General features: G+C 36.9%; 1 protein-coding gene across 12 annotated transcripts in view; it reads left to right on the forward strand.

Annotated features, from left to right (window-relative positions):
- Positions 1–26266, forward strand: part of Huwe1 (HECT, UBA and WWE domain containing E3 ubiquitin protein ligase 1) — a 138715-nt gene that overhangs the window by 34630 nt on the left and 77819 nt on the right. For 10 of the 12 annotated variants that reach the window (XM_041647686.1, XM_041647689.1, XM_041647685.1 and 7 more), the window contains exons 7-19: positions 9661–9723; positions 11719–11796; positions 12506–12553; positions 12635–12703; positions 13250–13349; positions 14939–15039; positions 15337–15487; positions 15612–15739; positions 16378–16518; positions 16721–16826; positions 18615–18812; positions 19288–19389; positions 19796–19876. In XM_041647686.1, the coding sequence (XP_041503620.1) occupies positions 9661–9723; positions 11719–11796; positions 12506–12553; positions 12635–12703; positions 13250–13349; positions 14939–15039; positions 15337–15487; positions 15612–15739; positions 16378–16518; positions 16721–16826; positions 18615–18812; positions 19288–19389; positions 19796–19876 (1366 nt within the window). The remainder of the gene's footprint in view (positions 1–9660; positions 9724–11718; positions 11797–12505; positions 12554–12634; positions 12704–13249; positions 13350–14938; positions 15040–15336; positions 15488–15611; positions 15740–16377; positions 16519–16720; positions 16827–18614; positions 18813–19287; positions 19390–19795; positions 19877–26266) is intronic. The other 2 variants (XM_041647695.1, XM_041647696.1) reach the window with 1 other exon arrangement.

Below are 26266 nucleotides of genomic sequence, written 5' to 3' on the forward strand. Positions count from 1 at the left end.
GCTTTGTAAAAGTGGATGAGAATCCTTTAGTTAACTTTCTGACTTAATTGAGTGTGCAAGTATTTGGACAGTGTGATAAAGTTTCAAAAAGCTGGAGTATTATCAGTTTTAAGTTTTGAAGCACTTCATTACCTTCTGCTCATGAGACAAAATCTTTTGTTCAAAACTTGACAGTTCTGCTACATACTAGGTTCCATTCCAGGACAGTCAGAGCTACTTCTTGAAACACTATCTCCAACAAAAAAAAGAGAGAGAGAGAGAGAGAGAGAGCTGGGGACAGCTGGTGATACTACATATACATATATGGAGATGAACTTGAGAATAAATTGTTATTCATCACATTAATAAAACATCAGTGTTCAGCAGGTAAAGGCACCTACCACTGACCTTAATATTAATGACCAGAGTTTGATTCTGACACCAGCATGTTAGAAGGAGAAAATGGACTCCCAAAAGTTTTCTTCTGGTCTCTGTATGCATGCCCCATACCCTTAAATAAATATGTAATTCAATAAAAATAAAAACTTTCAAAAACATACAAACTAGTTTTTAAGTCCTGGAAACTCCATTGTAGTCCTAATTAATGGATGAGCTGGATTCAAAAATTAAGCAAAATGTCAAATATTGTCTTATAATTCATAGTAGAGGGGCCTGGAGAGATGGGTTAGTGGTTTAAGACTGTATGTACTATTACAGAGGAATGGAGTTTAATTCCCAGAACTCACATGGTTCCTACCTGTTGTTAATTCCAGCCTTAGAGGCTGACTTCCATGGGCACCAGCACTCGTATGTACCACTCTTGGAAAACACACATTTAAACAGGAAAAATAACTCTTTAAATTTGTCACAGAAGTCCCAAATAATACAATAAAAATGAGTTAGAATACATATTTTAAAAGAATTTGTTGTAGGTGATGGGCTTGTGTTTCCTAGGGAGATTATGTAAAATTGTTAGAACTGGCAGGGTGTGGTGCATACATCTTTAAAATCTAGTACTCAGGAGGAATAGGCAGGTTCAAGGCTAATAATGGTCTACCTAGAGAATTCAAGCCAGCCAGGGACACATAGTCAGACCCTTTCTCAAAATAATTGTTAAAATACAGTGTTATTGCCACATATTAGATAAATAGACAGGAGCAACTATTCACAAATAATATTAATGATACTGATCTAAGGGTAAAGTTAGTGAATCTTAATGTTTAATAAAATTTCATCTGAAAAAGAAATCAAGCCTTTCCCTCATGTCTGAATATTCATTCTTAAGCAGATCCCGTCTTGTAAAGTGGTGTTATATGCCCCTAAGCATGACTGATACCCTAGTTACTTTTATATACACACTTTATTATCAGGATGATATGGTATCACTACTAGGTTGATGAGTAGTACAATGAGACTCAGAAGTTTATGTGCATTACTTTTTGGGGAAAATAATATTGGCTCTTAGTCTCTGAAAAAGTATGACATGCAATATTTACTGTTCTTCTCAGGTGTTTGTAATTGCTTGAGTAGGGTTATTTCATACTTGGGTTCTCATTAAAGCCTGTAAAATAGCTCTTGAGTTATTTCCCAATTCTCCAGTTGGTACCATTAAAAATGTTTATAGCCAACCCTTCCTGCATGCATTGTGAATCGTTTTCTTTTGACAAGTTCATTTATAGCTAAGAAAACAGGATACAAATACATAAGAATCAAAAGGTATCGACGGAGCCATTTGTTTGTTTACCAGACACCCAGAATAATAGTAAGCACATAGAAACAATATTAATTACAACACTGCTTGACCAATAGCTTAGGCTTCTTGTTAACTAACTCTTAAATCTTAAATTAGTCCATTCATATTATTTTATATTTTGCCATGAGGCTTGTGGTTTACGGGTAAGATTCCTGGCATCTTTCCTCTTTGGCAGCTATATGGTGTCTCCCTGATTTCACCATCTTTTCTCCTCTATCTCTGCTTGGAATTTCCGCTTTGCTCTATTCCGTCCTGCCATAGATCCAAAGCAGTTTCTTTATAAACCTGTGGTAATAAAACATACTCACATGAAAAAAAGGATAAAGAACCAGTAGTATTTTAAAGATCCCGACTAGTGTCTCCTAAAATCATAGGCATATTTGTTTTGATGAAACAGGAGGTTTTGCTTTTCAGTTTTAAAAATAGAAAATTTGGACGTCTACAAAAGATTGTGATTGTTTGCTACATTTTCTTTATATATTACCACTTGATTGTCTCTATAATTCATTTCTTGATTTATTTTCTTAATGTACTAGCCTCAGTGTTATTCACTGTTAACTATTAGTTGGGAATAGAAGAAATATGAGGAAAATAATTGTGTCAAGCTTATTCTGCCTTGAATGTTTAGATTTGTGGTTTGACTTACCTGTCTTTCTGTGTAGCCTCCAGCCTTTGTATATATATTTTTCAACAAATTTCATGTATTCTGGAAGTTCTAAAGATAGCCAAGAAAATACTGGAAATGTCATGTAGAAGTACTTATTTTATTAGTTTTTAAGCTATTTTATAAAGATAGAGTAATTAGAATAATTAGTCAAATTAAATCAATAGGTAGCAAAACCAGATAACAAAAACATGTAAGAATTTAATTTATGTTAAAGATAACATTAACAGGGGATGAATGAGTTGTTTACTACTCAAGAAGCAATTTGTTGGATTATAATTCAGTAAAACAAAGTTAAGATATACTAAAGTACTGCTTGCTAAAAATAGGAATCTTTGGCTAACGATGTAGTTTAGTTGGTAGAGTGCTTGCCTAACATACATAAACTAGGTGTTTGCAGTTCAAGACCAGTTTAGGATACACAAAGAAAGAATAAAAATCACAAATCTAAAACCATTGAAGGATAATATAACTACATAGCCGGGCAAGGTGCACCCCTGTAAATCTAGCACTTGGGCAACAGAAGCATGAGAATACGTAGTTATTGGTAAGCCTGAGTTGAAAACCCCTTTTCACAGAGAAGTGGAAAAAAGTGGAAAGGCTGTTTCCATGGAGGAATAAACCAATTCTTCTGACCATGTAACCTTATATTCTTATATGAAAAATTTAAATGCTGTTATTGTTATCTGTGATTTTCTATTTTCTTCATATTTGGGTAATTTGCAATTTTTCCTATTATAAACATTTGTCACAGTAAATACCTTTTGTTCATGAATATTTTGGGCCATAATAACTATAGTTGCTTTGAAAATTGTGTGTGTGTTTGTGTGAAAGTGTGTGTGAATATTGGACCTTGTGCTTTATTTGTTCTTATTTAGTTTTTTCTTCACTAGTAACCCCAAAGTATACCTTTTCTGTTCATTTTGTCTTTTTTCTTTACATGTTCCTTCTTTGGATTGTGTTGATTGACTAGGGTTTATTTAAGATAAGAATGTTGAGATACCTAATTTTTAAAAACATTTTATGTGCATTTGGTGTGAAGGTGTCAGATTCCCTGGAACTGGAGTTACAGACAGTTGTAAACTGCCTTGTGGGTGCTGGTAATTGAACCTGGGTCTGAAGGTAGTGCTCTTAACTGCTGAATCATCTTTCCAGTTTCTGAGATACCTAAAATTTAATACATGTTTTAATTTGTGGGATTATACTTTTAGTTTACTCACATTAAATAACTTCATGATTTTCCATGTGATTTTTTTTCATTGACTCGTTGGTGGTTAAAAGTACTGTTTAATTATCATGTACTTGTGAATTTTCAAAAACATTTATGTATATGAATGACCTGTCTTCGTGTGTACTAGAAGAGGCAGTCAGACCCCATACAGATGACTGTGAGCCACCATATGGTTGCTGGGAATTGAAGTCAGGACCTCTGGAAGAGCAGCCAGTGCTCTTAACCACTGAGCCTTTTCTCCAGCCCTACTTGTGAATTTTTCAGATTGCCTTTTGTGATGGATATCTGATTTTATTTTCCTACATCTGACATCTGTAATTGGCAGAGATTTTGTTTAACTATATTAATGATTGTTTTGTTAAGGTCTATTGGAGTTTTTAATGTGTCTTAGAAAGTATATGTTCTATACTTAAAATAGGTTCAATGTCCTCGGTCTAGTTGATTTGGCATTTGGCATTGTTCAGGTTTTCAGTTTCCTTATTTGTCTTTTAGCTAGTTATTGATATTTGCCCTGGGAATTAGAATTGATATCTTAATTTACAAAATTGTAATTTAATACCAGCTTAATTTTTGTTGTTGTTGTTGGTTGTGGTTCTGGGTACGAAACTAGGGATTTGTGTATACTGTGCAAGCCTCAACCACTGAGCTACACAGGGTCTCTCAATTTTTTTTAATAGTATATAAAAACTTTGATCATATTTCTCTGTGCCTTCCTCCATCTTTATTGCTGTTTCCTTTAAAAAGTACATTTTTATACATAGCATGTACATCGACATTGATGCATAATACTTAGTTTATATAGTTAGCTTTTGAAGACATCAAAGATTAGATTTTGCTAATCAAAAGTAGAGAACATTGGGAAAATAGTTCACTGGAACATTCCTGCCATACAAGCACAAAGACCTGAATTCTCTTGAACCCACATAAAAATGCCTGAAAGTGTTGGCATAGTTTATAACCTTAGTGTTATTAACCAGTGTGAGAGGGGCTTTGGCAAGCCAAGGAGCCCCAGGGCGGGTGAGAGACAGACACACCCTGCAGACTGTACTTACAAATAGGATTTTTATTGGAGAGAAGGAATGGAAGAAGGGGGGAGGGGAAGGGAGTTGGGAGACTGGCCTCTGGGAACAGGAGCGCCATAAGAGAGAGACAGAAGGGGGGAGCAAAAGCCTGCCTGCCTGACTCTTCTGAGGAGCAGCAGGAAAGAGGGTGGGAATGGATGGAGCTTGTCTCTTAAAGGGGTCTTTGGGCCTGTATACAGAGCCTTACTTACTCATAATAGTTCAGGGATGTCCATGGGGCCCTGGGTTGACTAAGTATTTGCCCTAATTGCTGAGATTACAGGGCGGGCCAGCATAATTTCTTTTTTTGGGAGGGGGGGGTTGAGACAGGGTTTCTCTGTGGTTTTGGAGCCTGTCCTGGAACTAGCTCTTGTAGACCAGGCTGGTCTCGAACTCACAGAGATCCCCCTGCCTCTGCCTCCCAAGTGCTGGGATTAAAGGCGTGCGCCACCACCGCCCAGCCCAGCCTAATTTCTGAATGTTAACACCTAGCACTGAGGCTGTAGACACAGGTTGATGTTCAGGGCTCAGTGGCCAGCTAGAGGAATCTCACAGGCCCTTGGAGAGACACTTCCTCAAATAAAACCACTGGTGGAAGAACACCTGACCTTGACTTCTGGCACCCCGGGGGCATGCCTTAACCAGAAACCTATTCCTGAAGGGTAGGGACTACTCTCTGCATTTATCAGTCAGTGTTTTCAACCTGTTCCTGCCCTTGGGAAAGTTCCAAATTAAGGGAACTAGTAGCAAGTGCTTTTAGCTGGTCTTTCAGAGACCAAAACAATCTATCACTTATTACATGAAGATTCATTGTCCTCACTCCAGGAATGTGGACTATAGTTTACAGCTGCTACATATAGAATAGGGTTAGGTAAGTTAAATATCAAAAAGTTAGTGTGTAAAATTCTTTGAGGTTGATTGATTCTGTACTGTTGTTATTTCATTCACACCTTTTGTGATAGGTGGTCCTTCGGAGTTTCCTGCTCTGCTGTTTTCATTATTATCACGGTTATGAAAATAGTTATATATGAAAATAGCCAGTTCAGAGAGGATAGGTAAAAGTGTATTAAAGTAGTTTTTCTTAGTGTGTGTTTAACTTTTTTATTGCTGTGATAAAATACCACAACCAAGGCAATGTGTAAAAGAGTTTATTTAGAAGCTCATGGTTCTAGAGGGTTAGAGTCCCTGAGTATCATGCCGGAGACTGTGGCAGCCAGCAGGAATAGCATTGAAGAAGTAACAGAGAGCTTACATCTTGATCTGCAAGTATTAGGCAGAGAGACCTAATTGATATTGACATGGGGTTTTGAAACCTCAAAACCCATCCCCCAGTGACATCACCTTCAACAAGGCCATCCCTCCTAAATCCTTTCCAAGTATTTAAAGGTATAGTATAGGGGCTGTTCTCATTCACACCACCACATTCTACTCCCTGGCCTCCTTAGGCTCATGGCATTTCATACAACTAAAAGTCCAATGACTCAAGAGAATCTCTTAATTGTAACCCCCTATAAAGTCAAAATCATAAAACAAATTACATACAGTGGTATAGAACATACATTACCGTTCTAAAAGGGAGGAATGCATGTATAGTGAGGAAACATTGGACCAAAGCAAGATGGAAAACCTATAAGGGCGAACTCCAAATCCATGTCTTGTGTCAAAGAAGGCTCTACCTTGCCACCTTTTGCTGACTGCAAACATAGTTTTCTTTTGTCTGGTTCTACTCCCTGTATACAGCTCCCCCTGGCAGACATTCCACAGCTCCATGCAGTGTCTTCTCAGGGACTCCCATGTGGGGAGGAACTCCCTGCCACAAATTTGGTATCAGGAGCTCTGTTTAGCCACTTAGAAAAGAAAAATTCTACAACCCGTTTCTCCTGTTTCTTTCATAACCTTAGAGTCAGAACTACATAGTTGGTGCTGCCATGTTTGGCTACATCCTTGGGAGAATGGAGCCTATTGAATTACATTTGCATAAAAATATGATTTGTTGTTGATTTTTAGAAGCAGAAAATCCTTTAGGCCCTTTTCACAAATTGCAGGATTTGCTGGATCTGGGGTCTTAGCTCAAGAGTACCACGTTCTCTATTTGATTTTGCACCTGGCCTTTATCTCTTTCAGTACAAGCCTTGGCTCCAACATTAAATGTACTGGTGCTCATTTTTCTCTTTGAACTGTATATTTTGTTTTTCTTTTTGCTTTGTTTTGGTCTTTTCCATTGTAGGCCTGCACATGCATAAAACTGTTTGTTAAAAAAATCCCACTACAGAGTCAATATTACAGTGTCTAGAAATATTCTGTGTATGAAATTAGTCCAGAACTTTAAAGTTTAGCTTAGCCCCAGGGAGAGTCTTAGGACAAGGACAAAAGGCAACCAACTACATTCTTCAACTAAATGTAAGAATGGTCTTTAGTCTAGTTCCTAATATTGTTCTCTGAAACCTTGAGCTATGCCTCCTTAGTCCACCTTGTTACCATCTTCCAATCTCCTGCTGGGAAGGGCAGATAAGCCTTGCTTACAGTATTCAGCAACTTTGCTAGTGTTCCACATTCTTCCAAATAAGTGTCACAGCAGTAGCCCACTTCTGGTACCAACTTCTGTCAGTATCTTTTTCAGTTGGACAGGCATGGTGTTGTAGCAGTAGCTGAGAGCTTGTGTCTTGACCCACAGTAAGGAGGCAGAGATTGCTAACTAGGAATGGTGTGGACTTTTAAAACCCCAGAGCCTACCCCAAGTGACATTAACTGGGAACCAAGCGTTCAAACACATGAGCCAGTGATAGTTATTCTCGTTCAAACCACCACGATATGGTTTTCACCAAAGAACTAAGGTATAATGCTCTAAAACTATTTATTGTATATAACAAAATAGCCTTCTTTTCAAAATTGCTGACATCATTTGGAGAATTAATAAAAAATGACCCCCGTTTTCTGTATTTTCTGCTCTGGATTAATAAGGACTTCCAAAAAGCTTATTTCTCTAGTGTGTGTTTTTTTTTTTTTTTTGGTTTTTCGAGACAGGGTTTCTCTGTGGCTTTGGAGCCTGTCCTGGAACTAGCTCTTGTAGGCCAGGCTGGTCTCGAACTCACAGAGATCCGCCTGCCTCTGCCTCCCGAGTGCTGGGATTAAAGGCGTGCGCCACCACCGCCAGGCTATTTCTCTAGTATTAAGTAGGTTTTGTTTTGTTCACCAGCATTGTTCCATATTGGAGATCTCGGTAAATGACAGCCTCAGTGATACACAGTTTTATAGATTTACTGGAGAATTAGTGTCATGATTATTTATTTCTAAAGAATGAATATAGCCGGGCGGTGGTGGCGCACGCCTTTAATCCCAGCACTTGGGGGCCAGAGGAAGGTGGATCTCTGAGGTCAAGACCAGCCTGGTCTACAAGAGCTAGTTCCAGAACAGGCTCCAAAGCTACAGAGAAACCCTGTCTCGGAAAAACTTTAAAAAAAAAAAAGTGCTGTTCTTGCCAGGTGTGGTTGAATGCATCCTTTAATACCAACACTTAGAGGCAGAAGCAAGTGAATCTGAGTTCAAGGCCAGCCTGGTCTATGTCTATCTATCTAGGTTGGTAGGTAGGTCAGTCTGTCTCTCCTCCCATCCATCCATCCATCCATCCATCCATCCATCCATCCATCCATCCATCCATCCTATTTAGATAGATAGTTCCAGGCCATTCAGATATGTACAGTTAGACCTTGCTTTTACTGTAGAATTTTTGATATTTCAAAGGCCCGAGAAGATGCCACAGGCTGGTCCATAAGCAAAATTATATGGCTAGAATTTAGGGTTTGGAAATTATTAGTAACTGTGCTACTCATTAACACAGGCACTTGTTTAAAGTTCTTATATTTTAGTAGCAAAGTGTCTTAGTCATTGTTGTATTGCTTTGATGAGACACCATGACCATTACAACTTTTATAATGGAAAGCATATAATTGACGCTTGCATACAGGTTCAAAGGTTTCATCCATTGTCAGCCATGGTAGGAAACAGTGGAGGCATGCATGCAGACTTGGTGCTGGAAAAGGAACTTGAGAGTTCCACATCCAACACTGAAGGCAGCAGGAAGAGAGAAAACACTGGGCCTGGCTTGGGCATTTGAAACCCCAAAGCCTACCCACAGTAACATGGTTCCTCAAACAAAGCCATAACTACTCTCACCAGGCCATACCTTGTTGAAGGAGGCTGCTTGTTGGTTCCCGGCCACCCAGCTAGCTTTGACCCGAAATAATCACACAGAAACTGTATTCATTAAATCACTGCTTGGCCCATTAGCTATAGCTTTTCATCGGCTAACTCTTACATTAATTTAACCCATTTCTACTAATCTGTGTATTGCCATGTGGCAGGTGACTTACCGGCAAAGTTTTGGCATGTCTGACTCTGGTGGTGGCTCCATGGCTTCTTCCTAACTCTGCCTTTCTTGCTCCCAGCATTCACCCTAGCTTTTCCTGCCCTATCTAAGTTCTGCCTTGTTATAAGTCCAAGCAGTTTCTTTATTCATGGTAATCACAGCACACAGAGGGACTCCTACATCAAAACCTGATTCTATTCCCAAGGCATTCAAATAGGCGTCTGTAGAGGCTATTCTCATTTAAACTAATACACAAAATATATAGACTCTTATAGCATGTAATTTGGCTCTTGTCAAAAAGTGTGGTTCCACCCTGGTGAGAAAGGCCAGCTATGACTGAATATCAGCAAACATGAATTGAGACATGGGAATGAAGTAGCTAGTGTTGCTACTTTGTAGTCTTATCTTGAGCACCCTCATAGAACCATGAAATGAATAGATTTCATTGAAAAAACAACTATTAGAACACCACCTTGCTTTGAGGCTCAAAGTCCTGTTTTATTTGTTCTCTTTGTTATATATGAGTATTTTCTCATTAAACACTTTATAAATATAAGCCTAAGACCATGAGCATTGTGTAACACTATATTTTTTCCCTTTTCTAAGAGCTGGGGTGGAAAAGAGAATGGTTTTGGACTTGCAGAATGTTGCAGAGACTTGCATATGTTGGTGAGTATTTGGAACTCAACGAATTTATGGTATATAAATTGACACTTGATACCAGAAGTTTCATTGGACCCAAGGGAAAAAAATACACAATGGCTTTAGGAAACCAGCCCTTACTGTGCTGATTATAACAATTCTCAGAGAGAGTAGTATGAGTTCTGAAATAAGTTGAATTTTTTGAATCAAAATGAAAGTACTATTTTTTTTTTCTTATACTGGCAAGTGAAGCTGAGAATAGTAGTGTACATCTATAATCTCAGTATTTCAGATATGATGTGAGGAACATCACTACTACTTCTAGACCAGTTTTGCCTACACAATACCTGTTTAAATATTCAAAACAAAGCCAAAAAAGAAAAACCACCTAGAAAGTGCATTTACTTGTGTTCTCACACAACTATCAGGAGTTTGAGAAGTGTTCAAGAACAATCGATTGAAAACAATTCTTTCTGGATTACTTAGGACTTAATGCAGGGATCTGGAGAAATGATAGATCAAGAGCATGATTCCTATTACCTCCACACACAGCAACTCAAAACCATTTGTAAATCCAGTTCCAGGGCATCTGTTAGCCTCTTTTGGCCTCTATATGGACCAGGCACTCACATGACAAAATGGACATACATGCAGACAAAATAATCAGAAATAAAAAATTTTAAAATAATTTACAAAAAGATCTTACTGTTCAGTATATCTTTATGTTTACGTTTTATCTTTATCCATGCTCTGGTTATAGATTTAGGCTATCCCCCTCTTCTGCTTTGATATGTTGCATATTAGGAGCCTAGTTTGTTATGTTTAATACAAATGGATATGATCAAATTTAATTAATTTTTCTTTTGGATTAATATAGTTCATATTTTTCTAGTCAAAGAAATCTACATATTAGAGGAGGTTATTTTCCTACTTTAGTTGGTAGACATTCTTTAGTGAACAGTTGTGAATGGATGTTGGTAATATGGGAAACATTGTATAAGAGTATTCAGCTTGAAGTTCCAATTCTGTGAATATAATATTTTATAGAGTAGTAGGGTAATTTTGAACCTCATGCATGTGAAGACTTAATAGGTTTGTGTGATGTCTGTTAGCCTGTTTTAGTCCTTATCTACATTAAGTTTGATATTTAGCATGTCAAGGGATTTTGAAAATTTTATACTTTATGTAGTATATACACATGTTGAACCCAATATTATAAAAAAGTATATAATGATAATGTCATTGTGTTTTCTTTGAAGAGAATGTGTTTTATTTGTTTTTTGTTTCTTGGTTTTTTGAGACAGGGTTTCTTTGTGTAGCCTTGACTGTCCTGGATCTTGCTCAGTAGACCAGACTGGCCTCATACTCAGAAAGATCCTCTTGACTCTGCCACCCCAGGGCTCAGATTAAAGGTGTGTGCCATCACCACCTGACCAAGGGAATGTTTTAATGGTCAGGGTTTTATTATTGAAATTTCATCTGTTGTGTTACTTTTGTATTTGTAGATGTGCTTTGAGGGTTTAGTTCATTTGGTTTTTGTAATCCTATGCAGAGAAAAAAAGGAAACACCTTCCAGAATGGTATAGAAAGGAGTATTTGAAGTAATAGAAAAATTATCAATGAGGAGGCTCGTAATAAGTTTTCACAAGAATGGCCTTTTCCATTCTTTAGTTGGTGCCTATGTTTTGACTCTGACACTTGTTCTCCATTCTTTCTAAAATTCTTTTGCATTATTATTTGTCATACTTGATCTCACCATGAGAATAACTATAGTCAAAATTGCTGTATTAATAGAGCAGCAGGTAACCTGGAAATAAAAACAGATTTTTGGATTTCTAAACTACAGTCTTTCCATTTATTTTCAAGCAAATGTCATCTGAACTCTGGTCAGGGCAAGAGATAAAAGACACCATTGGTGTGTAATATACAGCTGCCACAGTGTACTTTGACTAAAAGAAGGCAGTGGAGGTATCTGTCTAAAATCAGTTAAATCCCATTGTCTGATTCCTCTTTTATACACAGAAATATCCACCCAGCGCAACCACACTACACTTTGAATTCTATGCAGACCCTGCATCTGAGGTCAAAATTGAGAAGAGGGTGAGTCTGATTGTTTTGATGTTGTTATTTATAGAATCTCTTAGTTTAAATGAGTGAATGTTTGACTGTATATCACTGTCCTATGAAGCTATATGTACCTGTACCTCTCATAGACATGATTAGGTTTTATGTTAGAACCTGCAAAAGATAAAGCCTCTTTTATTGGGCACTGCCATATTTGTGTATTTTGCTCATAGTCTTAGGTTGTTGTGTTTCAGATTAATTTTTTTAAGCCAGCCTGTATGTTGCCTGTAAAAATCTTAATTAAATGATGTGTTTGTTTCATATTCCTAGGTGAGCTGCTAAGATTTTTTTTTTTTGATTTAGAGGTTTACCAATGAAGCAGATCTTTTTTCCCACTTTTATTATTAAATAACTTTTAGGATAATGTTGTCTTTAAAGCATGAGAAATAATTTTATGGTTTTAGTATTTTGTATGAATATTGATTGTGGAGACTTATGAGACAAGTATTAAAAAGGACTATAGAATATAGAATATGCTTGCTAACAGTGTTAAAAGTTTAATAGTAGTGGTTTTAAAGAAGTGATCTTGTGATTATTATATGTGGAAAGTAGATGCTTTGAATGTCTCTGAAATTACCTTGATTTTTAAAGAGGTTGGCTTTAAAGAGGGTGACATTTTGTTCTCAGGTGTCTCTTACAGGGTATTTAGTGACCCCTAACAGCTTTTTTAACTTTTGAATTTCAGACGACTAGTAATACACTACATTACATTCATATAGAACAACTTGACAAGGTAAGAGGATTCCTTGACTACTGGTTGGTTATTTAATTATTGGTTGAAGTTTTGTTCCTAACTAAATTTTTTCTAATACAGATTTCAGAAAGCCCTTCTGAAATAATGGAATCTCTTACCAAAATGTACAGCATTCCTAAGGATAAGCAGGTACAATACATCTGAAAAAATACTGTTTTTCGAAATACACTAAGCATTGGACAAGCAGAAGACATAGCAAAATTAATGTACATTGTTTGGAGTTTAGCAGATTAGCTATCTACGTGTTTGTTTACTCTACTGTAGTAACACTAAGTTCCTTGATTCAAATGATTTTCTGTCAGTGGTGAAAACTCTCAATTTTAGATATATTTGGATACATTTAAGAGAACTTAATTGTGTTATTTTGTTCTGTTCTTTTGGTAGTGGTCAAAAATTTAGTTTATTGAAAATTAGAATTCTTACTATATTATTGTCTATCAATATAGTGACAGTTCTTGACTTATCACATTGTGATACTGCCTGTCCCTGTTTTATTACTCTGGTATTGTTAACCAATCTAAGAGTAAAATAATACTAGTTCAGTTTGATATCCTAGCAAAAAGTAGCAAACTTATTTTACCAAGCAGCCAAAATGTAAGAGTCCCCTCAAAAATGAAAGAAATAAGAAAACCCTTTTGTTACGATTTCCTAATAATAAGTTTTGTATCTCTACAGATGCTGTTATTTACTCATATACGCCTGGCCCATGGCTTTTCTAATCACAGGAAGCGATTACAAGCTGTTCAGGCCAGACTGCATGCAATATCTATATTAGGTAAGGAAACACTAATTAAGTGGTCTTAATTAGGCAGTTTGAACTTGATTTTGAATGAAATTCATCTTTCTTCATTGCTATGAGGATTTACTTATTATGGCAACCCAAATTTATTGCATTCCCAGTGTTCGCTGTAGTCATTCTTGATTTCCTTTGTACGTCAGAAAAACTTAAGCTTTTATTGCCTGGTCTCATGGCCTTGATTGTCAACTCCTTTTTTTAAAAAAATATATACAGATAGTCATCTCTGCTCTGTATCCTTCCTATTTATTGATAGTTCCTCTTCCAGTTCTCCCGTCCTTTCAGATGTACAACTTTAAATTTTGAAAATAATTAGTTAATACTCTGTCCATTTACTATAGTATAGTAGATTGGAAAACACACAGGCTTTTTTCTTTTTTTTTTTAAGCTATGTCAGATTTTTAAAGTCATTTCATGCAAGCATATATTATACTTTGAGTGCACAGTCTTCGTTATTGTCCACTGCTTTCCTCCTTGGACAATTTTGTCTCCATTCATTAACCAGACAGTTTCGCTTCTACTATTAGGTCATCAGTGATTTTTAGGTATGTAAGGTCTAGGATACAGAAATGAGAAAAAACACGTTCTTGTCAAGAGTGGCATTGATTTTCCTACAAATAGTATAATCTCTATGTGGAAATCACAGTTTTTTTAGGCTCTCACCATGTTTCTGAAGATTATTTAGCATACATTGTATTCTCTCAGTTAACTTCAGTAATTTAGTTTGGAAAAAGTATTTGAGCTATTTTAATAATTGAAAGAAAGCCTGGAAATCAACCTCTTACATGCTAGGCACATTAAATGGCATAAAAGGGCAAGCACAGCTGTTATTACCTATCTTCGTTCAGCTTTTGCTTATCTTCTTTTAAAACTGAACACCTTGCCCTCAAATCCTTTCTCTTGTGCTTGTGTCTGTGCTTCTGTCATAATAATGATTGCCTAGAAATGTTTATTTAAAACTTAATGTGCTCACTTCTCAGCCAGTTTTTACTTCTCAGTGTATGTCCACTAACTCCTCAGTATACAAGTAGATTAAATGCTTTTTTCGAGACACAGTCTCACTATGTGGCTTTTACTGTTCTGGAACTCACTGAGTAGAACAGGCTATTCTTGAAATTAAAGATCTGTTTGTCTGTCCTCCTGGGATTCGAGACGTGTACTTGTCTGCCTGGCTAGATTATACACATTTAACTTTTGATAGTGCCATTCAAACTTATGATTTAGTCTGCTACACTCTATAAAAACTCAATATTATAAAAGCTTATCTGGTGAAAGCAAGTAAAGGAAGAAGTCAACATAAAATTCTATACCTATATGCAAAGCATAGTTATAGTTCTATCAAGTAGTGATATTAGAAAAATGAATTATTTGTTCTCTTTTCCCACAAAACTCCAACAAAATTATTTCTTAAGACTACTAATAATTTTAGTAAGGAAATGTGAGTATCTAGCTATTACCACAATCTTATAATTTAGCAGATTTACCCCTCTGTGCTGATTGAAAGGTTTATTACTCAACGTTGGCTTAATAACTGCATTTCTGCCAAAGTGTTTGCTTCTCTTTTGCAGTCTATTCCAATGCCTTGCAAGAGTCAGCAAATAGTATCTTGTATAATGGTTTGATAGAGGAGTTGGTAGATGTCCTTCAAATTACAGATAAGCAGCTCATGGTAAGTATGTGCTCATAATATCTACACAATAAAGCCATACTTTTTTTTCCCTGCCTTTTGTTTTTCCTAAGGAGTTAGAAAATGCCCCAGGAGGGAACCTTGGACCTTTTGCATCTTTATTTTTGAATATTAAACTGTGAAGTTAATAAATGTCAGATGTATAGAGTTATTTTCCATAGATGTTTATCTCCTCAAGCAGCATTCAGTAAAATTACTTATCTTTTGATTTTGAGATATTTGCACCTTAGTTCAGTTATTCATGTAGTTTTGACACTTGTTTAATTTCTACTCTCATAGGAAATTAAAGCTGCTTCTTTACGAACATTAACATCAATTGTGCATTTGGAGAGAACTCCCAAGCTCAGCAGTATTATTGACTGTACTGGAACTGCCTCCTACCATGGATTTTTGCCTGTTCTTGTGCGGAACTGCATCCAGGCTATGATTGGTAAGTTTAGGTGTTAATTATTTATTCCAGGAACAACAGGATCTTGACATTTTCATTGTTTTAAGGACCTGCTAGCTTAGTACCGAATTCTGAACTTTATATCCTCTCCAAATTTCCTTTGTAGATCCTTCTATGGACCCATACCCCCACCAGTTTGCCACTGCTCTCTTCTCTTTTTTGTACCACCTGGCCAGCTATGATGCTGGTGGTGAAGCTTTGGTCTCCTGTGGAATGATGGAAGCCTTACTAAAGGTACTACTCCCCTTTTCTAATATATTTCTGTTAAATTAACTAAGAGTATTAGTTTCGATGTTTTGTCATGAGCAGTTAACATAGAAAGCTTATTCTAATCAGTTACTTACAGTTTGATCTCTAGTTACCACATTAACAAATATATCTATTGTCATTATTAAGGTATGTTTATAATCCAGCACAATTTGATAGTTTTGGGATTTTTTGGGCCAAGACAGTGCTATATGTTAGCATGACATTGACTATGCCCCTAAGAATTAAGTGTATATTAGGATACCTGTAAAGTTTTGCTTTAATATTATAGGCTTTGTTTCGTTTTGGTTGCTTAGTTGGTATTTTGAGACAATGTATCTTGCTGTCTATTGTTGGCTTGCATTAAACTTACCAGAAATTTTATATACTCCTATTAATGAATTGCCCATGTCCTCATAGAAGGTTACATCCAGTCTTTCAGTTTATAGCACTATTATTTGACAAGCACAAAAAACATCAGGCATGTGCCCTTTTCCTCCCTCCATTTCATACTATGCTGTCCTACAGGGACTCCCAGACTTTATTTTTGCAAAGGAATATAGATTTTTTTTTATAATCTCTCTCTTTTCAGTAATTGTGCTTGCCTCTCTTTCTCTTTCTTGTAGGTCATAAAGTTTCTTGGTGATGAACAGGACCAGATAACATTTGTCACCAGAGCTGTCAGAGTGGTTGACCTCATCACCAACCTGGATATGGCAGCTTTTCAATCTCATAGTGGTCTCTCTATCTTCATCTATAGACTTGAGGTATTATTGTCTAAGATTACTTTGTATAGACTTCATAGAATTCCAGTGATTGCTGAGTATAGGACGTGTCCTAACTACTCAAAGTAACCATCTTATCTCTTTTATGTTTCTATAACCTATTATCTGCTTGATACTCTTTAATCACAATATTTTAATCCCTGAAATGTATAGGATTTTCTTAACATTTTCTCCTTAATTATAGCATGAAGTAGATTTGTGCCGAAAAGAATGTCCATTTGTGATCAAGCCAAAGATCCAGAGACCTACTACCACCCAAGAAGGAGAAGAAATGGAAACTGACATGGATGGTAATTAACAAGTTATTAAGTCAATATTTTTGTGTGTGAGATTTTTCTCTTGTCCTGCCCTTTTTGTTTAATACTTTCTTATAAATTATGATATCCACAGGTTGTTTTCAACTTTTTTTATAGGTGATGAATTGTTTGGAATAGAACTGGGAGATAAAGCAGATGGTAGAAATGCAGTTGACCACTTTAATCACTGCAGATTAATCATTTAGTAATTGATGTTTTTTAACATGTTTGATCAGTATCTTTTTAAAGTACGAAAACATAATAACTTCTACAGAGTCAGAATATTGTCTGTTTTACTGCTGCAGTACCATATATCCTGGGAGTTTAATATATACTTTATAAATTATAGGAAGAGTATAAACTCTTAAATGGGACCTTGAAAAACTGTATCTGCGTGCTTTAAGAAAAGATGGGATACTTGAAATGGTTTTCTAGGAATCAACTTTTAAGTCACAGGATCAGAAATTTAAAGCAGATCATCATCTTTGTTTTCAAATGCATTGTGTGTCTGCTTTAACAATTCCAACCTCGCCCAATATATATCTTATAATAGAATAAAAGTGGGTCCCTGAAATACCTCGTAGAATGTACAGTAGTGTTATCTTACTGACAAAGCTTATCTTTGCATGTATCTATTATTCTTGTGAAATATTAGAATAATAAATCGTGTGCCATTGCTTTTTTTTTTTTTACTTTGTTTTTGGCACATTCATTTGTGCATGTTTCTGTCCCTAGAAACCCTTTTTTGCTCAGTTTTTCTTTCTGTTTTATTGGGAAGAAGCTGAGATATAAGTTCATAGGTGAGATTCCAAAGTGTTGAGTAAAATGTGCTATTAACTGTTGATAAGTAATACTTGACTATCTACTGTAAATAATTGTCAAAACTTAATAAGCAGAACAGTAAGTGCTTGGTAAAGATTCTAACAACATCTGAAGTGCTTGATTAAGTTTTCCAACCTGTGACCAGGAAGCAAACATGTAAAACTAACCCAAATGCTTGTGTTGTGCTCCTAAAGAAATTGTGTATTCAATGTAAAGGTTACACAGTTTGTACTTACTTCTTGTGTAAATCTGTACATACTTATGTTAAAAATGATTGGAAGAGGGGCTGGAGAGATGGCTCAGTGGTTAAGAGCATTGCCTGCTCTTCCAAAGGTCCTGAGTTCAATTCCCAGCAACCACATGGTGGCTCACAACCATCTGTAAAGACGTCTGGCGCCCTCATCTGGCCTTCAGGCATACAGACAGAATATTGTATACATAATAAATAAATATTTTAAAAAAAAAAAAATGATTGGAAGAATATTTCAAAATATATTTACTAAAGGGGATCTTGTATATTTCATAAATTGAAGAGACTAAGTATTTGCTTTTACACAATTAGATTATTTTATTCAAGGTTTTAAAGGAAATGTTAATACACACTTCTAACCCCCCTACATAGCTATTAGTTTGATGCGGCTCTTTCCAGCCTTGTTTATATCCTTTCCACATTCACATTTACATGTATATAGTTTTTAGAACAGAAAGACACTTACATCACATCCTATATATAGTATTCTTCCCTATGAGCATTGAGATTAAATTTCCCGTGCTCTTTTTATTCAATTAACCTCCTTTAATACGATTTGCTTATTACCTACCACTTCTTCATACATAATATACAACGTTGCATGTTTTGCATCGCTCATCTCAACTCAGTGGAAGAAGTTTTCTCAGAACTCTTTCTATTCTTAGTATCTTTTTATCTAATTAGTTTCTTTATCATAACTTGTACTTTAGTTGCAGATGTAACTATGGAAAGCAGTCCAGGCTCGTCCATATCTATGGAGCACCGGCTGGATGTTGACTTAAGGGCATCAAGTTCCAACAGCAGCACTAGCATCTCTGGCACTGGCCCGGGTCCTGGTCCTGGTCCTGGCCCTGGCCCTGGCCCTGGCCCTGGCCCTGGCCTTGGCCCTGGCCCTGGACCCCGTCCTGGTGCGTAGACACATAGATACACAGTCTTTCACAGTGACTGACTTCTTAAACTAGTGAAGAAGAAAGCTTTAGGAAGCACTTATTGGCACATTTGAGGTTACAAGAACATGTCTTGTAACATTTTATGGTCTTTTGGCAGTTCACACATTGATTATCAAAACAGACATTTTGGAGAGCAGATAATATCCAAAAGAGGAACAGAGTGAATTTGGAAGTTGAATCTCTTTTTACTTTATAATAATTCTTTATTTTTTAACTTTAGGACTCTAATTTTAATAATGGTCTTGTGCCATCCTTGGTGATTTAATTTCCACTTTCAAAAAACTCTTTCCAATGTCCAGAGATCTCACTTTAAATGTCTGCTAGTTTTGCTTTAGTGGATATAGATGGGTCTCTTAATACCTGTTTCATGTGCCTATTTACTGTGATTTAATGTTGAAGCCAGTATGATCCTTTTGCCTTTCTCCCGTGCCAGGAGTCCAGTGTATTCCACAACGAGCAGCACTTCTCAAGTCCATGTTAAATTTCCTCAAGAAGGCCATTCAAGACCCTGCTTTCTCAGATGGCATACGACATGGTATTTTGATTCTGTATACTGCTTTCTATAAAAACTTGATTATCAAGATTTGTATTTTCCATGTTCTCCTGGTGTTTACCCTTTTATAAAGCATACTTAGTAAATTGATAACTTTATTATTTGTTATCACATTTCTTAAACATGGCTATTTACACTTTTCTCAGCTTTGCCCTTTTTCCACGTCTATCTTATTACCACCTCTCCTAGCCTCCATATTTGTTTTCTCTTTTGACCTATTGTTAAAGCTTACTGTATGAACAAAATAAAGTGTTTGGGGTTGTCAAATTGAGGCCACTAGATTAGACCAAATTCAGATTTATTCACCATGGTTAATATACTGTTACCCACCACCCTTGATCCTTATACCTCTCCCAGACTGACCATAGTCTTTACACATTTCTCTTAGTAATGGATGGTTCTCTGCCTACCTCGTTGAAACACATCATCAGCAATGCAGAATACTATGGCCCATCACTCTTCCTCCTGGGTAAGTAGAATTGAAAGTTGAGTACAGGCTGAATGTACTGGCTTAGATGTATCTTTGCACCTGGAGGCAAAAGACAGGCAGATCTCAAGAGTTCCAGGCCAGCCTGCTCTAGAATTCCTTAAAAGCTAGAATGTAGCTCATTACTAAAGTATTTACCTCACTTGGAAAAAGCCCTTGGTTTTGTCCCACTCCAGCATTACAGATTGGAATATCACTTAGAATTATATAAAGAAATTTGTGGGAGATGTAGATACGGCAGATTCTTTGAACCTAGTGGAATAAGAATTTTACACAGTTTGGCTAGTCAAGAGATATAGTTATTATGACTTTCTTGTCTATTTGCTGATGAAACAATTGTCTCAGTATTTCTATCTTGTTATCTTGCAAAGTTTGCTTGTTTATTAATTATTAAAGATAATTATAGTTTTATTGATTACCTAGATTTTTCTATATAGTTTTTTGATCTACAAATAAGGTCTTCCTTTTTAATTACCTTTATTCTTTTATTTACTCCATCTTACTATACGAACAAAGACTTCTTATGTGATAAGTAGATAGGACCTCTTTGCTTTGTCCTTTGTGAGTTTATAAGGGAAACCATTCAACATTTTTACCATTAAGCATGATGGTAATCGGAGGTTTCACATTAAAATTTTGAAATTTACAGTTAGGAAACTTTCTTACAGTAATTGCATCAAAATAGGAACAGTTTTCCTCCCAAGGATAGGTTGGGAGAGTAGGACTGTAAGTAATCCTTGGATATGATTTTTAAAAATTGTGTCTTGCATAGGTAGGGAAGTCAAAGCTTAGGGAATGAGAATGTGGTACTCTAGGAGTAAGCTCAGAATGGAGCAAGTGCATAGGTAGTAGTTACTTTGTTTGGTTTAGTTTTGGGAGGGATGGGTTAGAGTGGTGGAGGGTGAGGGTGATGTTATAGCACATGCTAGGCTATGCCTTCAACTATCTTTTTCCTTTTTATTATGAGATGAGTTCTCAGTACATTGTCCAGATTGGTTTCAAAATCACTCAAGCCCAGTGTAGTTTTTTACTTAAAATGATATTGCTTCCACCTCCTGAGATGCTAGGATTTCAGGCCTGTGCTGCCAGGCCTAGCATTTGGTAAATTTTTAAATAGAATACCCATGATTGAATGAAAATAAACCCATTTAGTATTGATGGGAGAACTTTAGGGACAACTGCAGCAAATGAGTATTAGCTCATTGATTAAATCAAGTATCAGTGGTTCTGCACACTTGAAGTAATAAAGGCGGCGGTGGGGCTGCATCCCCAACACCCCAGCCGCCTGCCCTGCTAGCTTATGCCCCGAAATAATTACACGGACACTGTATTCTTTTAAACACTGCTTGGCCCATTCTCTTTTAGGCTAATTCTCACGTATTAATTTAGCCCATTTCTAATAATCTGTGTGTAGCACCCCATGGTGCGCTTACCGGTGAGATTCTAGCCTATGTCCATCCTGGGTCGGAGCTTCATGGCGTGTGTCTGCCCGGGAGCGGGGCATGGCGTCTCTCTCTGGCGTCTGCTCCCAAGAGGAGTGCTGTGGAGTCTCTGACCTCACTTCCTCTTCCTCCCAGCGTTCTGTTCTGTTTACTCCACCCACAGGGCCAAGCAGTTTCTTTATTGGCCAATGACCTTCCTCCATCATTTCCCCTTTTTCGGTTTAAACAAAAAAAAGGCTTTAACTTTAACATAGCAAAATTACATATAAAAAAACAGTTATCAAGTAAAAGTTACAATAATCTTTATTATAAGTAAGGAAAACTATAACTATAACTAACTATTCTTAACTCCATCACAGACTCCAGAAAGATATAATATTACCTAAGTAAACAAGAACTAAGAAACTTCAAACTCTAGAAATGACAAAGACATCTCGCTGCCTGGACAGTCACCCAAAGTTTCTCTGTACCGTTGGGGCATCCATCTTCAGCCTTCAGGCCCAGGGTATCCAGCAGACATTTCCATAAAGCAGGAAAATTCAAAGTCAGTTCAGTCACTATCTGTTGTGTCCTGCAGAATGTCTCGCAGACTCTTTCAAAATGAATCAGGAACCCCGAAAGATCATCTAACCTTAGGCAAGTTCAGTAGTCCTCTCTCTGTGGGTTCTCTGTGTCCAGTTTATGCAATAGTCCAGGCAAGAGCAGTTTCTTGCCCAAATGGCTATCAAACTCCATAAGGATCCTCTTCGATGCCCGTCTTCCTCTTGAAGTAGATTGGTGCTGCCAGGAGCAGAGTGTCTCATTGTCATGAAAAGTCCTCAGTTATTAAAACATTAAATGTCCTATTCTGTAATCTTTGAAAGACATGAAGAATGTCTATCTAAAATATATCTCTATATATCCAGAAAATCTAACTAACATGACTACAAACTTTACTATTATCGATGATTATCCATTAACAACCTATACTTCTTAATTATACAGTACATATTTAAATGAACTACACTATCACAATACCTTACTCAAAATCAGAAACACTTATACATATAACAAAATTGACCTTAAATCTCGATTAATAAAACAAAATCTATACTAATGTAAATTATTCATATCTATATCATATCCCCCTTTAAATGTAAAAGAACATTTATAAACATTTTTTGGGAATATGGGCGCAGTTATTTCTCTCCAAATTGCTTCCTGCTGAATGGGGGCGTCGTTAATTAGGTCTTTCATGGTATAACCTGTGTGTTAGTTTCATCTTAGTTGGCAGTTGAGCGAAGCAATTTTCTGAAGATGTCCACTGCAACCCTTCAGGAGGGCGTGGTCCATCATAACACATCGGAATAGAAGAAATGAACAGCGTCTCATTCTCTGTGAAAACAAAATAAGAAACTCCTTTCCAAAGTATCATGTCCTTTGATCCAAATTTCAAATTCAAGGCATTTTCAAAATATCTATGTTGGATTAGTTCAGCAGCATTTATAAATAAATATCTTTTAGCATCTGTTGCTCCTTCCTCAGCATTCAAATAATTCAAAGAGAGCATAATAGCATACAGTATCAAAATTCTGTGTGTATTTTCCATCTTTGTACAGCTTTGTTTTAACCTCTATTTTGTTTATTTTTACTTTTAACTCTTTGCTTTTTGAGACAGGTTCTCTGTATCTTTGACCTGAAGTAACTCTGTAAACCAGGTTGTCTTTGAACTCTCAGAGATCCGCCTGTCTCTGCCTCCCAGGCATTCGGGATTAAAGGTGTACACTACTACACCTTGAACGCACAGAGATCTGTTTGTCTCTGCCTTCTAGGCACTGGGATTAAAGGCGTGTGCTACCACACACAACAACTCTCTTCCTTTTTTTTATGTTTTTTACTTTAAGAACTTCAACTTTTAGTCTGCATATATTTTTAACACACAGTAAACCATTTAGAAATTTTCTTTGTCTTTGACTCTCTCTTTACTGTATATCTCTCTTTTTCTGACCACACGAGTCTTTAATTTACCAAGCAATATCAGTAGGATTAAAGGCGTGGCTTTGCCAGCTGGATCCAGTCCATTCCTTAGCTTTCCAGCCTCATGGCGGATATATAGGCTGTAGTCATGTTTACTGTATGGCATTTCATGGTCCCTGCCAGCAAGTGAGCTACAACAGACAACACTCAAGTCCTCTCTCGGTAGCCGGCCCTCCTGCCTCAAACAGTCAGAGTTTGCCCTGGCAGGACAGCCAAATCAGGAAATCTCTCTACAGCACGCCACCAACAAACAGCAAAAATCTGTGTTAAACTCTCTCTCCCTTATTTTTAAGCCTTCTCAGGTTTTTTAAGTGGATTTAGTCCATCACGTGGGGCGCCATATGTAATAATAGGAGCGGCGGCGGGGCTGCATCCCCAACACCCCAGCCGCCTGCCCTGCTAGCTTATGCCCCGAAATAATTACACGGACACTGTATTCTTTTAAACACTGCTTGGCCCATTCTCTTCTAGGCTAATTCTCACGTATTTAGCCCATTTCTACTAATCTGTGTGTAGCACCCCATGGTGCGCTTACCGGTGAGATTCTAGCCTATGTCCATCCTGGGTCGGAGCTTCATGGCGTGTGTCTGCCCGGGAGCGGGGCATGGCGTCTCTCTCTGGCCTCTGCTCCCAAGAGGAGTGCTGTGGAGTCTCTGACCTCACTTCCTCTTCCTCCCAGCGTTCTGTTCTGTTTACTCCACCCACAGGGCCAAGCAGTTTCTTTATTGGCCAATGACCTTCCTCCATCACACACTGATTCCAGTGGTCTTGTGGTTTTAGCATAATATCTTTTCAATAAATTTGAGAAATGTGTGCAGTCAACCCAATTTAATTGTAGCATTTGTTAGTGTGGTTAGCTGAATAGTCTTTCACCTCAGGTAGGATATGGCTGGGAGAAGTCGTCGTTGTGAATGTGAGACCCTCATTTTAGTAATGTACCTAGCTGTTTTGTTTTCTGGTTATTTACTCAATTATTTATAGATAGATACCTTTTATTTATTGACCCATAGCAGTAAAAGATCTTTTTAATATAGACTACTGTGTGACGCCACCATAGAGTTTTATGTCTTTTCTAATTAGTCATCATAGCAGCTATACTATTTTTGCTAGTTATTGAGGCTTTCTGGTTTAGGTAGTGTGACAGAAATTAAAACATTGCCCGAGTAGCCTCAGTTTATTTAGTCCCTGTTAATGAACCAAAGCTTCTTTGCATTTCCTCCAAGGATGGTGATAAAACCCAATGCTTCATTTTGTGGTGAAATGTGATGAAACATATACTTTATAGTTGAATGTAAGTTATTTTAAGTACTAAATATTAATAGAAACAGAGGTCAGGTCCTGCAAAGGAGTTGGAGTTGTGACAAAAGAAAATCAGCCCAAGGTAGTTTGAATGGTGTAGTTAATTTCTAGTGGGAAACTTTGTATCAGAGGAGACAGATTAAAAAAGTAGGCTCAACAGAGGAATAGCATTTTGTGTGCTCTTAGTTAGATAGGAGTCTGAGAAAGATAGGATTCAAAAAGGGGAAATTTAGGAGGAAGCAACTGGAAGGTCATAGTGTCTTATAGTAATTACATGCTGAAACCCACCAAATAAAGAGTTGATATTTCTTACTCTGTTCCCAACCAAGACCTTTGTTCTTGGTCTTCAGTCAATCTTTTATTTACTTTTATCCTCTTTATTTTCTCTCCATTAATCTCCCTGAACTACTCCTTTATATTTCCTACTCTTCCCATCCGTTTTTGTCACTGTCTGATGTCAGCGTCATAATTAATAGCCTGCTTAACCTGAAGAGATTGACAATCAGTTTGAATATTGAATTTCAAGAGAACCAAACTTAGTTGTATAAGTGGTTGCTTATGGCAGGTGGAAGTTTAGTATTCTTATGTTATGTTGATAACCATTAATTTAAAGAAAGTAAATGTAAGTAGTGATTATGGAATAGTGATGTACACAGTGGCTGACAAGAAAACCAGGGCTGATTGGACTCTGGAGTTACAGTGAGTGAGTGTTGAGTCAGTATATGTTGTGCATTCTTGGTTGTGTGTCATGTGAGTTACAGTGCTGTGCTGAATTGATAATTCTGTGTTTGCCACCAAATCTTAATGTGATTTTTTGCTTTTGAAAATATGAAAGTATTCAAAAAAGATTGACAATACTTTTGTTTTTTTGAAATACGACTTCATTTTTGGGGCTGACTTTAAACTGGCTTTGTAGAACAGGATGAACTTTTGTTGTTGTTTTTGTTTTCTGAGACAAGATTTCTCTATATAATAGTCCTGGCTATCCTGGAATTTGCTTTGTAGACAAGGCTGGCCTTGAAGTCACAGAGATCACTTGCCTATCTCTCCCCGAGTGTTGGGGTAAAGTTGTGTGTCACCACTGCCCGTCTTGTGTTGTGTTTCTAATACTCATGATTCTACCTCCTTAATGCTAAGATTACAAGCACACATCACCACATCCAGTTTTTAAATTGCATTCAGGTAGGGTCTTGGGGCTTAGGTGCATGCTAGACACTTTACCAATTGAACTTTATCTCTATCACCTAGAATAATTTCTCAAGAAAAAAAGACCTAAACAAAACAAGCAAGGTCTCAGACCATTTAAGCCAAACGGAGTCTACAGAGAGACTACCAATTGAGTAGTAAAATCCTGTTCTCAGATCTTGAGTCAAATGATGCATAATCAGGCTACTCAATGTCAAAATATTGCACAGTAATTACTGGACATAAGCATTTATTATTTTAATGGATGTTATCCATTTTTTTATATTTATTTATTGATTTTGTATACAATATTCTGCCTCCATGTGTGCCTGCAGGCCAGAAGAGTGCGCCAGATCTCATTACAGATGGTTGTGAGCCACCATGTGGTTGCTGGGAATTGAACTCAGGACCTTTGGAAGAGCAGGCAATG

Source organism: Microtus oregoni, unplaced genomic scaffold (genome assembly GCF_018167655.1).
Source record: "Microtus oregoni isolate MIOR12 unplaced genomic scaffold, Mior012 000209F_ref0000067, whole genome shotgun sequence".
Taxonomy (NCBI): domain Eukaryota; kingdom Metazoa; phylum Chordata; class Mammalia; order Rodentia; family Cricetidae; genus Microtus; species Microtus oregoni.